The sequence below is a fragment of the Lepidochelys olivacea genome (genome assembly GCF_965140295.1).
Source record: "Lepidochelys olivacea isolate rLepOli2 genome assembly, chromosome: 11".
NCBI lineage: Eukaryota > Metazoa > Chordata > Testudines > Cheloniidae > Lepidochelys > Lepidochelys olivacea.
The window spans coordinates 60,124,019-60,140,488 of record NC_140421.1 but is presented as its reverse complement, the minus strand read 5'-3'; the positions used below and the strand labels follow the sequence as shown (position 1 = coordinate 60,140,488).

The 16,470-nt window shown below is 40.3% G+C and overlaps 1 protein-coding gene across 7 annotated transcripts in view; it reads left to right on the top strand.

The window, feature by feature from the left end:
* The first annotated feature begins 561 nt into the window (after positions 1–561).
* Positions 562–16,470, top strand: part of ALS2 (alsin Rho guanine nucleotide exchange factor ALS2) — a 68,495-nt gene continuing 52,586 nt past the window's right edge. Inside the window, exons 1-5 of one of the 7 annotated variants that reach the window (XR_014713665.1) lie at positions 4,082–4,227; positions 5,335–5,400; positions 10,321–10,464; positions 12,440–12,594; positions 14,362–15,278. Coding sequence is in view for 6 of the 7 variants with exons in the window: in XM_084643999.1 (XP_084500125.1) it covers positions 10,445–10,464; positions 12,440–12,594; positions 14,362–15,278 (1,092 nt within the window). In the remaining variant the exon portion in view is untranslated. Of the gene's footprint in view, positions 579–4,077; positions 4,228–4,367; positions 4,615–5,334; positions 5,401–10,320; positions 10,465–12,439; positions 12,595–14,361; positions 15,279–16,470 lie in introns of those variants that run through there. The other 6 variants (XM_084643994.1, XM_084643996.1, XM_084643999.1 and 3 more) reach the window with 6 other exon arrangements.

Sequence of the window (16,470 nt, the reverse complement as noted above, 5' to 3'; positions counted from 1 at the left end):
GATTTTCATTGTCTTAGTAATGCTGCAGGTTTAATGAGTTTATGTTAGATCATAGGTTCTAATAGCTCCTAAAAACTGTATTCTGTGTGCATGCTACACACACACACTCATTCAGTTCTTTCTGTAATTCTAAGCACCATGCTATATCATTTGTATTAAAGTGACTATTAATTTACCATTATGGCTCATTATTATGCACTTGAAGTTGGTAAGACTTGTTAGTTATTTCCTTGGTGACAGGGTCCCTGCACCATGGTGTAGCAGGCTGCAGTTAAACTGTCTAACATATAATGGAGTTCTGTGGTGCCTCTTGAGCAAAACTCTGATCCAGCTCCTCATAGCGTCCACATGTACCAGGAGTATTACTGCAGGTCTTATTTTTGTCTTTGGTGTTTTTGTAATTATTCTGCAGTTCATTGGCTTTGGCGTGGCACTGGCATGAATCCGAGGAATACCCCTGCATTTGCTCTACAAGCCACTGGTCGATTTTTGCATTCTGGTGATTACTGGAAAGATAAGACTGAACTTTCCCCAGAGGGGAATGAAATCCAGGATATCCTGACAGGACCATGAGGAAGGTGAGTATAATGGACTCAGGGTCTGTGAATTTGTCATAAGCCGGTTTGCTTAGGTGTGTACCAGCATTCAAATACAGGGAGACATCTGGTCAAGATGACCCCGAGCAGTGCAGATAACAGGTAATCAGACAGGTCAGTCCAGATATGAAGCAATGAGGTTGGTATTGCTATGGAAGGAGTACCTAAAGTGGTATAATTAATTTGAAATAGGGCTGCATCCATATGAACCTTATAGTGGTATAACTCATTCCAAAATATGTTGCTTCCAAAGTGGAGTAATTATATAAGTATATAGCAGGATAAGATGCAAAATAAGGTAGAAAAAGATTATTTGTGTGCAGATGCAGGTACTTACGCCAAAAAACCTAAAGAGAGATTGAAAAATCTTTCATATGTAGACAAGGCCCTAGAGCAGACTCTTGTTGATTTTATGTAATGTTTAAATAAAAATAATTTAGTTGTTAATTACAAGCTGGCAGTGCCTTAATAAGAACAACACACTGTTTGTAAAGAGTAGGTTTCAAATTCCCCCTCTAACTTACTTGTTATCCTTTCCTACCTCCTTGTTTTCAGTCATAGCCCCAAACCAATTAACTCTATAAACATAATAATAATTATCTTCTCATTGGACATGCCAGTGGACTCTCACATAAGAGGTTGTGATAATTTGTGAGAGGGTTGGATCAGAGGAAAAGGAGTCAAGTCTTCTGGTCTCTGTTCTCAGGTGTGCCACTGACTTGTTGTGTGAGCTTGGATAAATTTCCTAACCTCTTTGTACATCAGTTTCTCCAGTAATAACGCTTGCTATTTTGCAGGGGTATTATGAAGCTTAATGTTTATACAGTGCTTAGAGAGCTTCAGATGAAAGATGCCATAGAAGTATAAAGTATCCCTGTATTCAGGATGTTCTGTGAGTTGAGGAAGGATTGGGTCTTTTATCGTATTTTGAAGGCTTCAGAGTAAAACACAGTATTGTTTAAACATGTTCAAAAAACGTGTTAGGCCCCAAAATCATGAGATTAGTTTAAAAATAATAAGATTAGTTAAAAATTTATAAATATTGAATTATTTTAATTGGTCTTCTAGTTTTGAGCCTTTATGAACTTTTATCACTTTTTGAAACTTTTCTCTGCGCTCCTAAGGACTAGAAACTTACTTTTTTAAAAAAAACGAAAGCTCAGAAAGGTTCTAGTCACATGACTCCAAGAGCTGGGACTTTAAGAATAAAACCATATTTCATGAGATTCACAGTAAAACTGTGAGAGTTGGTACTACTGAAAATATAACTTCTTGCTTCTCCTTTGACACACTGCAAATCTTGGAAATAAGGTGGGTGAGAGATTCAAGTTTCAATAATAATAATAATAATATGAAAAAATGGTCATGACTTTGCTTCTTAGCATTTATTATATGATGTAACGTACCCAATATTAAGTTTTACTTTTCCTGTACCTTCTCATGGTTTATATGGTAATGAACTGCAAGTGTGTATGTGCAACACTGCCCTCTACTGGATGGGATCAGAAATGATCCACTGTGTGTCTGCTATTACTTACCAGAAATTCTGGCTTTAGTAAGTGGTAGTTAGAGTCTTGCAATGTGACTTGAGTCTGATGGGACCCAACTACAAGCGTCGGGGTTGGGTCAGCCCTGAAAACAACCAACACTCTCAGGCACAGGTTCAGTGGTCTCTTATCACCTCTTCCTGCCTGTGGGGTTGGCACGGTGGTCCAGGCTGTGTGAGCCACTCCTACTGGTCGCCACAACCTCACTGCACCTCTCACTCTGTAGCTCACACAGTGCAGTGAGGTGTGGAGGCTGCCAGGAGTGGGGCATGCAGCTGCTGCTGAGCCAACCCCACAGGCAGGAGGCAGCAGGAAATGGATTGTGGGCACAGGACCTGGGGACCAGGAAGCCCCATCAGGCCAAGCCCCAAGGATGAGGTGGTGACCCTGAGAGTCTACATATTACATCCTACAGAGGAGGACTGTCAGGGTCAGGTTGAGTCTAAAAACAACTCGACACTCAGGCTTAGGTTGGGTTCAGGTCGTTTGTGGGCTAGTTGGAGTCGGGCTTTCAAATTAGGTCCAAGCAGACCTCTAATGGTAAGATAAATGAATATAGAGTTTGGAGCTCCTGAGATCTAAACCCAGTGTTGTCATCCACTCTCTGTGATCTTGGGAAAGTCCCTTTGCCTCTCTTTACCACCACTGATCCATGTGTAAAGTGGGAATAATAATGCTGAACCCCTTTACATCGATGTTGCAAGTAATACAAATCCAGTGTTTTGAATGTGTAAAACTCTGGGTTTTATTGGTGTTTTTACCGTATGTGTCAAGTTCCAGTACAATGTTATAAAATGGTTTGCTGTAGTACAGAGGTTCTCAGACAGGGAAGCAGGCAGGGATCCATCAAAATTCCTAGGAGAATGCGGCAAGTCTTCTAATAATTCAGGAATTACATGGCATGACAGAGGAGCAGATTGGCCAAATTTGAACAGTGTTATGACCCTGTGCACAAGGTTGCGAACCACTGACTCAAATCTATCACTGACTGGCATTATCAGCACTAATACAGGTAAGGGTGTTTTTATAGTACCATTTGACTTGCATTTTTGAGTAATTTGCCTGGTATCTCCTGAAGAAACGCATTAGCAATGATAAGTGGCAGTATCCGTCTTGCTATTGTAACGGGGGCCTTCAAGTTAAAAAAAAACAATACTAAAATTGGGACATGATTCAAAAAAGGTTGAGAACCCCTTTCCTAGCACTACAGGAGTGAGACTGGAGGGGGGTTGGAGGAGATCCCGGCATTCTGAGGATGCAGAATTACCAACTCTCACAATTTTATTGCGTCACTATATCTGGTTGTTTTCCCGAAGCGCCAGTTCCTGGAGTCACGTGAATACACAAGATTCTCAGTTTACATTTTTTCTAACATTTCTAACCATTGTGGTGACAGAGAAAAGCTTGAAACATGACCCAAGTGCACCTCAGAGACTCAAACATCAGAAGGCAAATAAAAAGAACCCTGAAGTTTTGAGGGGCTTGACATGATTTTTGAACACGTGGCTGGTTGTGGCTGGCAATGTGGGGGATGCCACCTATGCAGGCCGAGGGCTGGGAGGCAGGAGGATGATATGGGGTGCTATGGGGCCAAGTGGCTGAGGCCTGCCCTGTGCTGGTGGGTGGTGACCAGTGCTTGGGGTGCAGGGAAAGGTGCATTTACCCCGGCTCTATGGGATCGGTCTAATGTTAGGGCTGTGCCGTTCCCCTCCGGGGGGGGGGGATGCCCCTAGCACCACCGCCTCTCCACCCCCTCATTGCACCGTGCGGGCGGGGGAGGCAAACCATCCCCACGCGGTCCGCCTTGTGCTAACTCTCCCTCCCCGGCGCTCACATCCCGGACGGTTCTCTAACGCCCCTCATACTAGTTTGTCCCAAACGGACGCCCGTCTGCGCGCTCAGTCCAGCCCCCGCCCCTCAGTTCGACCTCTTTACCAACCCGCCCTGACTCGGAGGGAGCTGGCGTTAGGCTCCGCCCCTTTGCCCCCGCGTGAATCAGCTGATCTCTGAGCCCCAGAAGCCGGCGGCGATCCGGCTGTTGAGGCGAGAGCGGTGCCAGGTGAAGTGGTTCCCGGCCGGCTGAGGTAGCGCGAGCGCCGGCTTCAGTGAGGAGGGCGCGAAGGGCTGGAGCCCGGCTGGGAGTGAAACTTGAGTCACGTGACGCGGGGGAGGGGGGGCGCGAGCCGCTCCAATTGCCCAACCGCCTCATGTGTTCCCCAGGGCGCGCAAGGCCCCCATCTTTCGCCGTCCGCCTGCCCGTGCCCCTCAGAGCTCCGCTCCGCGCGGGGACCGAGAGCCGGGGGGCTCTTGCCGTGGCACGTCCCCCGCCTGTGCGCGTCTCCCTCAGCGACCGGGTCCCTGGGACGTGGCTGCCTGGGGGTGCCAGGTGCCGGCTGGGCACTCAGCGCCTCCCCGCAGCCCGGAGCGCTTCGGGCGGGCGGGCGAGGATGGTCCCCGGCCACCCCGCTGAGGTGAGGCTGCCTCAGGCCCCTGCATCCTCTCCGAGGCGGGCAGCGGGTTGGGGTCTGGGTGCAGGTGACCTGCCAAGGGGGCCGGTGGCGTCTCGGAGTGGGGGAATAACTAGGGCTGTGAGATACACGGAAGAAAGGGGCCAGCGGCCCCGCCGGGCAGTGAGATGCAGCAGCCGGCCCAGCAGCCTCTGGGGCGGGAGCCGTGGCAGCCCCTCGCGCAGTTAAAGCTGGAACGGCCAGAGCGCTGGGCTGGCCAGTGGCTAGCTCACGGGGTGGCAATAGGTCCATGGACCAGTGCAACCTCTTTGGGTCGCTGTGTTGAATTCAGCTCCCTCGGGCGTTAAGTGAAGGTTATCTGGCGGCTGTTCAGTCACCTGTGTAAAATAAGTTTGGTAATGTCACTCCAGTTCCCAGAGGATTAGTGCCCACCATGAAGGGGTGGAGGGAGTCCAGCTTGACTGGTGCTCATTTGACAAACGTGTTGATAATGTCAGAAGAGAGACCATGGATTGCTAAGTAGTAGTATTTATTAAAGGTGGCTCTTCCAGGGCTAGGCTGAAGTGTGCTTATGGAGGAGCATGCACTATTGTTAATAGTACTGTGTGGGTGTGCTTTTTTGTGACCAATTATATGGCATAAACGTCAGATGAAATACATGCACAGATCAAATATCTTAATTTAAAAAAAAAATCTAATCTAATTTCTTTTTTTGTTCGTCAGTGACTCCCACTCACATGCTGTCAAACAGAAGGGACTAGCAATTCTAGCCTGAATATTTTATTGAAGGTTTGTTTACTCCTCCAATAAACTCTTTCCCCTTGTGTTGGAGCTGTACTATTGCTTTTCAGCAATTCAGCCCAATTACCAGATTCCTCCTGATATTAAGCTGTTCACATCTTCTCTGTTTTTTCTCTTCTGTGTCTAGATGTTCCTCTTTTTTAAAAAAGTTCTTTATTTTAGCTGGTCTCTCCTCCTCCCTCCTACCCTGTTTTTGGTTTGCTAAAATCTTCTTTTTCCCCACTCTGCTTACCTTTCTACACTATGTCTCCTAGGATCACATTTCCAAAGGCCATATGTCAGCGCTGTCTGCAGTTGCAATTACAGGTTCACCTGCACTGGTGTTAGCAACATTGGGAGCCCTAACATAGATGGACCAGACCTAATTGGCACAGTGTTAAAAACATTGTTGGCAACTAGTGGTCCATATACATGGGGGCTACCTGCATTGCTAATACCAGTGGACCTGAACCACTGTTAGCAACAACGTGACCATTACAGAAAACTTTCCAAACATCAGCAGGGCCAACTTTTGTCTGACTTTATGTACCTGACTGAGGAGGGCTGGATGTAACTTCCTCCAGAACCCCTGCTGCTGCTTCATCAGTTTGACAGAAATATTGCAAATTTATGTTTTTGTTAATATACATTTGAAGCATATGCTGCAACACATTTAGTTAAAACTTCCTTTGTGACTATTTAGCTAATTGTGTTTTGTATAGTCACTGAAATGTGTGGTCCAGTTATTAAATGGAAATGGTAAGTAAATCAAAGGGGGACGTACCTATAAAAATGAGGTCCTTTGTTTTGGTTGAGTTTTGAGTGTAATGGGAAATGTACTGTGGCATCGAATATGTGTGATTTTATCACTGAATGGTCAATAAGGAACACAGTTCTATAGTAACCAGCATACTATATATTGTATAATATTGTACTCTTTTTTTTTTTTCTTGAGTTTGAAATTATTCTTACTAGGTTATAGGATAGTGCACTGATGTTTCACTTCTTGGAGCATTTGGGCTAAAATCTGAGGTTAGGTCACCAATGGAAAGTATAAGGTCCATCTCTTGATAGTCACCATCTGTCCACAAAACAAAACCATCCCATAATTTGGCTCTATTCAGCATTATTTCTAGTTTTTGTTCAAGAGAGGCCTAGGTTTGGAATAGTAGGGATGTTGCATGTCAGGACTGCGATGTGTGGGCAGAGCTACATAAGTACTGGCATAGTGTAAAGTTCGCACGTGATACATGGCTTTAAAAGTCTGCACCTGGTGGCTCACTTTCATGAGCATTAAACTCATGGAGACCAGTAACATTTTTAAAACCTTTGTAATCTAATATAATGTAGAGATGAATTTAAGAACATATGAAGATAAGTAAAGGAAGAAAATTTTTTTGTTTGTTTTTAAGGTAGCATGTCCAGTGATCAGAATATAGTTAGAAATTGGGAATTCCCAAGCTCTAATCTGAGCTACTCACTATGGCTTGGGCAGGTTATTTAAATTTTGTCCTTCAATTACCTATCTGTACAATGTAAATAATAACAAACTGCCTCACAGGAGTGATATAAGCTTTAATTATTCCTAACATAGAATTTAAAGGTTTTAAATACCTTAGAAATGACATTGTTGTTTGTTCCCAGGAGTCAAGGTCAGTGAGGTAATATCTGTTATTGGACCAACATCTGCTGGTGAAAGGGACAAGTTTTTTAGCTTACACAGAGCTCTTCTTCAGGAGCTTGGCTGTTTCACCAAAAGAAGTTGGTATGATAAAAAGTTATTACCGCATCCACCTTGTGTGTCTCTAATGAATGACAAGGTATTGTATAAAGATAACTTAGGTAAAACGGTTAATGTGTAATTTAAATAATACTTTCTAATCAGTATACCTAGTAACTTTTTAATTTTAGTATACGGAGTGTGTTTACAAAAATTAAAACACCACTTACCTTTTCTATTTTGCCTAGTCTCAATCCATGTTGTAATTTTTTCATACTTAACTACATCAACTGTATAGTGCCATTCTTCAGATGAGTGCTAGAAGAGATCTTGCCAGATATCTAAAACTTAGTCCACTGCTCAGTTGTTCTTAGCACCTTAACAAAAACAAAACTAAAACTTTGTAGCCTCTGATGTTACAAAACATGTGCGTGCATGATCTTGAGTAAGCTTAGTTTCCTGCTCATGACTACGATCTAATCACTGGGTGTTTACCATTATCTGTGTAAGTCTTCCTTCACTGGAGTCATATTTCAATCGTATCTGTATCTCTGAAGCCTGGGTTGCCCACAGTGATGGGGCACTGGTGAATTTAGGCATACGTGAATCTTTGAGTCTGATGACACTTTCTAACCCTAAGAATTTGTGGTTTTTTAGTTTCTTCACTGTAATGTATTATTATTACGGATAAGAATATTTCACATGGCTAGAGGTTCCAAAAACATTTTGTGACTCATTTTAAAAAATTTAAGCTGTGGTTTATTGATTTTTCTTGGGTATTGCATATCATGACTTTGAGATTTTTAATCAAAGATAATTTTAAAATGACTTTTTGCAACAGGTGTTAACTGTAAATGTAACTGAGGCAGTTAGTAACTGTGTTGTGGGAAATGTGGCTTAAGTGTCCTATTTCTTAGAGAATGGGCCACAATATTTAATCAAGGTTATCTAATTTATTTTATCATTGTTTTCAGATTGTATCATATTAAAATAAGTTGAGCATTTTTATTTGATGGCTCTTTTATTTATCTCTGAAAAATGTCATCACTTGGACTTAGTTTTTATTAGAATGACTGCATGTGACAAACAATATGCATCAGTGTAACATCTTTGAGAGAGACAAGGTAGGTGAGGTAATATCTTTTATTGGACCAACTTCTGTTGGTGGAAGGGACAAGCATTTGAGCTTCACCGAGCTCTTCTTCAGTTTGACACGTTGGTTATCTTCAACAGCCCTGAAGAAGAGCTCGGTGAAGCTCAAATGCTTGTCCCTTCCACCAACAGAAGTTGGTCCAATAAAAGATATTACCTCACCTACTTTTTGTGTCTCTCTTATTCTTGCACCAACATGGCTACAACAATAGTGCAATGTACTGTATTTGAACAACTGAACACTTTTATGCCACAGCCATTATTACCTATCAACTTTATGTACCTGAAATGTCACCCTCTCTGCCCCCCTTCTCTCAAATATGTAACTATTTGGGGTAATTGGATTTTGTGTCTGGTTCCCCAAAACTCTGTTTTTTCCCAACTCAATGTACGATATTTCACATTTATCTAATATTTTGTTAAATTGTAGAATGCTAGATGCATCTGATCTAGTACAAGAGGTTATCTACACATAACTAAACTTCATGAGTGTGGCTGACAGAGTTTTAGTTCTAATCTTTCTACAGTAAAAGGCTTACAACTTCTCCGGGTTCTGAGTCTTTTCTCTGTTTCCTTTGATGCATAAAAGATCCATTCAATCAAATTGAATGCTTTTTCAGCACATCTCCCTGTCATAATAAACACTGTTATCTTGTCATAAGATTGCAAAACTTTCCAAAGATCTCTTGTACATAAAACCAAATTGATTTGAATGGATATCACCAGCATGCACTGCTGTCATTTTTATCAAGGATTATTTTTAGTTCAGTGTTTAGCAAGGCATTTGGCCAATAAGAATCAAAGTTTTGAATTTCTGGATGTTGATAACTGAGTGAAAAGTCATTGGTAACTGTTTCTTATAAACAAAATTAAAATTATTTGAAAGACGTACTGTGGTTTCTTTGCATTCAAAAGGCCGTATATAAGAATCTTTATGGGACCTGGTGTCTTCAATAAATATAATATGTAATTGCATCTTTAACTTAGTCTCTGCTTTAGGAAGGTTTTACAGTAGAGTAAATGATGGTCTAGGTATTCTGTCTTTGACAAATGCTATAAAATTTAATGCAGAGCAGAAAGGTATACAATTCTTTAAATCTGTTTTTCATCTCCAGTGGATTTGAAATCAAATTGTTTAGCCTCCTTCTACCTGAATTGCAACCTGCTGCACTGGAAGTGTGTTTAAGGGCTTCCATCTAAGATTTTAAAAGTAGAAATGGGAAATTGTTGTCCTGGGGTGGGAGGGCTGGGAGGAGAGGTGATAAGATGGTGGGTGGGGGGGAAGAAAGACCAGGGTTTGAAAGCTGAAAGGACAAAAAGGTTGGAGACAACTGACCTTGTCAGTTTTAAACTCTCCCATTTCTCTGTGAATTTGGCTATGCTGTATGCACACTCCTTTATAAGCTTGCACAGTAAAGAGTCTTTAATCTATAATTTAATTCTTGCATTATTAAATTCCTACTATAGCAAAAGGCCTAATAACTGTGCACTTTAGTAGTAGTATGTATTTTATGATCTGGGAATAAGTTTATGGATTCAGCACTCCTAATTGTATGAGCTGATTGCAGTAATGCTTTATTGCTGTATTATTAAGTCTGAGTATAGAAGTATATTATTAAACTATCAGATATCAGTGAAAAAGTTGCTGTCTTGCTGTTAAATTTTTGAATGACATCTTTCGCGTATTATAGAGATGTTGGTATAAACTACCTTTTTGTCCAGGAAAGAGAAGTGTCATTGCAAAAGCAACACAACACTTTCCAGAGATTTCTGAATCCTAAATACTACTTTTTAGCAGTTTGAAATAAGGATGTTGCTGGTTGGGAAAGCTCAAACAGCCTGCTTATAGGCTGAGTCTATTCTGTCTTAGAAATAGCTTTGTTCAATCTGTTTGACGCCATTGTAGGATGAGTGGGCAGAATATGTCTGACTTTTGTTTTGCCACTCAGTATGAAATAGTCTAAATACTTTTAAGCATTGTTATAGTGTGTGGATGTTCATTTATTGGACATCTAAGATAGTGTGTATTCAAAGCTTTATCTCCTGTCTTTTTACAGTGCTTACGGGTGATGTGCAGTTCTATAGCCTATTCATCTTACAGTTTCACGGAACAGTTGACAGAGCTGTCCCATACGTTCTGCAAAGAGGAATGATTTGGTGATGGAGTGCTTCCACTGACTGATGGACCAACAAGAGAGAAGGTAAAAACATGCTGAGACAATACAGACCCCATAAAACCATTTCAGTTAATAACTGCCTTTAAAATTAATTTCTAAGGTCTAAATTAAAGTTGGGCAAAAATGTTTGGACAGTTTTTGGGGGGGGGGGACAAAAAATGCATGTGTGAGTCAACTAAAACATTTTAAGAATTTGTATTTAATTCAGCAGATTATTTTGGTAAAAAAAAATCTGGAAAATTTTTTTTTTCACTTTTTAAAAAAAATGTAGATTTTAAATGACTTTTTCTTTTGATTTTTAGTTTTATTAAAAAATTTTATTTTGCGTTAAACAAAACATTTAATTCGACCTGAAACAAAAGTGGTTTGTTTTTTTTTTTGTTTGCTGAAAAATGTTCATTTTGTGCCATCTTGAAACAATTTTTTTCTGTTTATTTTCCAATTTGGCCAGCGAATCAAGGAATCAGTTTGCACAGCTCTAGTTCAAATGTTCTTTGTCAATATAATTTTTTAGAATACTGTACAGTATTTTAGGCCAAAGTAAAAAAAAATGTAGTAGCTTAATCATACTTCAGGATTTTGGGATGATTGGTATTCTCCATGACTTCTTGCAACTGTGACTATTTTTTTTAATTTTTTTTTTAAGTTAGCTACTGAAACTTCAGAATGTCTGTTGAAAGGTTGAAAATATGAATTCACCAGAAATCATTAACACTTGTGTACAGTAGAATTTACTAATTTAAAAAAAATTGTGTGCATGATTTTCAGTTCTTATGAACAGCACTGGATTGACAGGTCTGGAGACTCAAATCCTCTGATTATTCAGAGAAACACATGCAGCAGTGGCTGTATAAACTTTCACTGCACTGCCCTCCTAATGTGCTTTAGCCTGCCCTAGAGGGGTGAAATCTTAAGTGAAAGAGAGAGTTCATTCTTCATATCCTTTCACTCCTTAGCCGCTTTACTGTGACTACCAACAAAGGGGTTGGTTAGTGTCAGTTGTAGTTATAGTTTTTGTAATGTGGGCGTTTACACTCGGGCAATAAACCCACCACATTAATTTCACAGAGGGCTATTAGATGGTCAGTATCCATTCGTTAGCACTTTCGGCTGAATATAACATGGTACGGTGATGAAAGGCTCTGTATTCCATTATTCTGCCCCCTAGCAAAATGTATATTATAATTTTAGTAAAATATCCAAAATGTGTCACATTAATTACTACTTTTCTTAATTGGATAAAAATCCAGTTAGTTAATTTTCAGCAAATTCTATTTTAAATAAAATTTATCTAAAGTAAAAACTGTCTTTAAATTTAAATGTTGGTTCTACTAGTTGGACCAAATGCCGTACTTATAACTTTACAAGAGCTCTTGTCGGTCGTCGTTGTCCTTGTCCTCAGCTTTCTGACATGGAAACCCAGCAGAAAGAAAAAGAACTGAAATAAGACAACATTCCATCTGAACAACTTAGTCTCACCTGATCTTGGATATTCCAGAGTTTCTCAAAAATAGACTTCCTTCATAGTTAGAGATGGTTTGATGAGACTATAAAATGTATGAATATTTGCTGCAGCCACCCTCCAACAATAATGGATGTACCATGCTCAAATGGGTGCAGATCACCCCTTAGCAGTAGGTTAATTGTTTTTAGGTTCTTTTAGGTTGGAGGTGAGATGTCACTTCATACTCTACTGTAGGCCCCCATTACCGTAGTAACTGAGCATCTCACAGTCTTTAATGCATTTAACTTCACAACATCTAGGTGAGGTAGGTAAGTGCTATTTTACATCCAGGAAACAAAGTACAAAGTAAGTGATTTGCTCAAGGTCACGCAGGAAGTCTGTTGCAGAGTAGGGAATTGAACCTTGGTTCCAAGTCCAAACTTTAGTACCTTAGTCACTGAACCGTCCTTCCTTTCTTTCCTATATGTAAATGAAAAGTAAACTGGCTTGCAGAAAACTACAAGCTGATTCTTCGATTCTTCCTTTTCTTTATAGCTCAGCAGAGGCAGAAGGAGCCAAAGAGAGAGGCCTGGTCCATATCTGGCAGGCTGGTTCCCTCTCCTTAACACCTGAGAGACTTCCAGGCTGGAGTGGAAAGACAGTACTGCAGGCAGCTCTTGGAATAAACCATGGGTTGCTTCTAACAGAAGGTATTAGACAGTATTGTTTTAGGTCTCAGACCATGAACAACTTAAAATTCCGGTTAACACTAGATTGAAATTAGTGTAAAATTCTAAAACAAACTTTAAAGAAATATTTAAGATTTGTACCAATTTGTACCAAAATGTCTTCATTGTAAAGCCTGAGTAAGAGTCAACTTTTCTACTTTATTTTCATCAGTCATTTTAAATTGCACTAGGCTAATTTTTCTCTTTAATAAAAAGTGGCTCAAAGTTTGAGAAGCCTTACTTATAAAATGGCAAGATAATTTGGAGCTACTTCACCCTCTGTGTTACCTCTAAATGCATGTTACAACAATGTATTGGATTTAAAAAATACAACATTACAAAAAGTCATCTTGATATGGGATAACTTTGGGTTTTTTTGTGTTCTGAAAAATTGCAAGCAAGTAGATGCAGCAGTGAAATTTGATCAGTTGTCTCTTTGAATCAAAAAATACTTTCCAAAAGACAATTCCTTTGGTTGTGATATATTTTGCCACTTGATTGTACTGATCAATTTACCGTTCTAAAGATTAGACTGGAAGTAATGTCTTTGATATTTCTCTGATGTTTTCAAAGGAAGAAAATAATTTCACACCTTTTGTATATCACTGAGCTGCAGGTAAAGAATGTTATCGTTTAGGGGAATGCCAATTAGAGCCAGTTGTAATTTGTCTGACCTGATAGACCTGTCTAATAGAACATTTCTGAACTAGAAAAACTTTGCTTCTGTGCACATATGACTTGAAGTGCACTGTTTTATGGATATGACTGTAGTGACCACTGGTATATACCAATCAAAAAAGTGTTAACTAAATCAGTCCTTCTTATAGGATTCTATTTTTTTGTCTTTTTTTGTTGCTTGCTGATTCATTTCAAATGAGTTGGCACTGTTACCACAATCTTGGACAATGTTGATGAAATTCCAGAGAGACTATGTTTAAAAGGTCAAACCAAGTATATTTTTCCCTAATTAAGGAATAAATAGTAGGACAAACTGTTTACTGTTTTATGCACTCTTGCTACATATCATGATCCAGCACTTTGGCATGCTTCAGGGACACTGAATATTTGTACAGCTAGAAGGCAACCATGCTTTAACCTGCTCCTCCAACATTGTTGTATTTGTAGAGTACATGGTAGGCCCACAGTCTCCGTGGAAGCCTTAGTTTAGACTTTCCTTTGTTATATTTCAAGTCTGATACTACAATATTAATAATGGTACAAAATTAACTTCTACTGAAGATGAACAGTGTAAATATTAAGAAATGGAATATGTTTTATGCATTTTAAGAGAATTTTATGCAAATTCTCTTGATATTAGTATATCAGAATGATTAGCACTGGCAGGCTGAATTACACTCATTCATGAAGGTATTGACTGAAAAGCTCTCTTTTGAGCCCATAATAGATTAGCAGGTTGCTCAGAATAGATAAAAATTTAAATTGGATGTACTAGAATTCATTTCTAAAGGCAGCATGCAATACTAGGTCAAATCCCCACTGTATAATGCATCCATGCTAGTGATTTACTAGAATGGACCAACAGATAAATCAGTATCAAGTGTAGGACTTCTTGCCAGCAGTAGCACAGAGTCCCTAATAGTTATTGAAACCAGATCTCTCAGATAATTTCAGTAAATCAACAACTGCAGTTAACACTGAGCCCAGAACAAATTAAAAATGAAAATCTGATTAAATGAGTTCCTTAGTTGTTTATATGGTTAACTTCATTAGAATGATGCTGTCTTTCAGGTGGCGAGGTCTACAGCTTTGGAAAACTTCCCTGGAGGGTTGGGCTAGAGGAAACTTGCACTAAGAGCCCCATCTTAGAAAATGCTTTGGTTGGACAGCATGTTACTACTGTGGCAGCTGGAAGCTACCATAATGGAGCAGTGACCGAGAGTGGTGTGGTATACATGTGGGGAAACAATTCTGCTGGACAGTGTGCAGTGGCTAACCAGCCCTATCTGCGAGAACCAAATCCTATTAGTATTTCTGACTCTGAAACCAGTCCTCTGCTGTCAGTCAGGATTTTGCAATTGGCATGTGGAGAGGAGCACACCCTGGCACTTTCACTAAGCCGAGAAATATGGGCATGGGGAAGTGGCTGTCAGCTAGGTCTCATAACAACTACTTTCCCAGTGACCAAGCCTCAAAAGGTAGAACACCTGGCAGGACGTGTTGTGCTCCAAGTTGCCTGTGGAGCGTACCACAGCTTGGCTCTTGTACAATGTCTCCCTGCACAGGACATGAAACCTATCCCAGAGAGATGCAATCATTGCAGCCAGCTCCTGATTACGATGACAGATAAAGAAGACCATGTAATCATATCGGATAGTCACTGCTGCCCATTAGGTGTGGCACTGGCTGACTCCCAGTCAGCAAACCATGTCTCCTGCTCCTCATTGGAGACTCTTGAGGGGAAAAGTGCTACAGGTAGCCAAAGTGAGGATTGTCAGAAAACCTTTGTAGAAGATGAGCCAGCTGCTTCAGAATCAGAGGTGACAAGTGTGCTTTCTAACAATGATGGACAGGAAGATAGTGGAATTTCCAGTCCTGGAAAGGTTTTGTTTCCTGATAAAAAAGCAGTAAAAGAGTACTTGGAGAATCTGTCAGATCACCCATTAAATGACAGCCAGGAGAAAAGCATCAGTACAGAACTTGAACAGGTACCAGCCATCATTGGTCTATACTTTTTCTCTTAATATTTGTACTGTATGCATGACATCCCATAATGTGCCCATGAAAACTAAAGGATTCTCAATATTAACATAATTTTGAACCTATAGCTACAATTCTGGAGTTATCACAGTGTTTCTTTCACACTTTTAGCAATCAAACACAAATACAGAAGTGATTTTGGACTGAAAGTAGAATTGTCGTCATGCTTGTTCAGTCCTGGGCCTTTATATGAGCAGCCTTGCCAGATAGTTCTCTAGTCGTGTGCTGTGGACTATGCAGTAGTGAGAACCCACTAAAACCCATCTCCCGTTCCCTTCTCTAGTTCCTTAGGATATATTGGTATCCTGTTCAGCTAGATCAATATTCTGGGATTTGGCCAGCTGGTATAATACTTCTGTTCCTATGAAGAGAGACCCCCATCACTCTCACAATTCTGTCTGATTCTTCTTGAGGCAAGCTAAGGATTTTAGCTGGATAGTTAACTTTTATTGAAGGATCCACATTTTTTTCCCTATTTGCCCCACTTTGGGAGACCGTGGCGAATTAATCTTCCACATGTCAAACTTATGACGGTCCAAAGACAGCAGTAATCAGCAGACCTTTTAGTAGCCATCAGAAGGGAAACTCTTGATTTGAGTTACCGAATCTGCTGTAAAATGTGTTGCTATTTTGGAGGGTTAGGGGAAGAGGAGAGGTGGTCTGACATGTAAAGAAACAACCCATTTCAAACTTTTTGCCTACATGTCATCGTTCAAACTGAAATAATCACTTGGTTGACTTAATAAGAATATTTAAGTGATGTAATATGTAGATTATTCTGTAGACGACCACACCAGATTTATCTGTCCAGCAGTGTTGTCTCCCCATCCCTACCCAAGTTCTGTCCCACTAGATAACTTTATGCTAGGGAAGTTTGTTTCTGCTTGGAAAATCCTTTGTACTGCTTGTGGCATCTTACTATACAAGCAGCATGGTGGCTTCACAGATGAACTTGGAAAATTACTGCAGTAGCTGCAGATACTATGTATGAGTCACTTTCTTGAGTTTATATTTTGTAAGTATGTGGGATCTCTTCTAGAGAGGCCAGTTCCATTCTCCCACACTGTTGGATTTTGGGAGTTAAGGAAGAGGAGGTGGTAAAGTTAAAACCAACTTTTTATTTTCAACAGTTGTGGACTC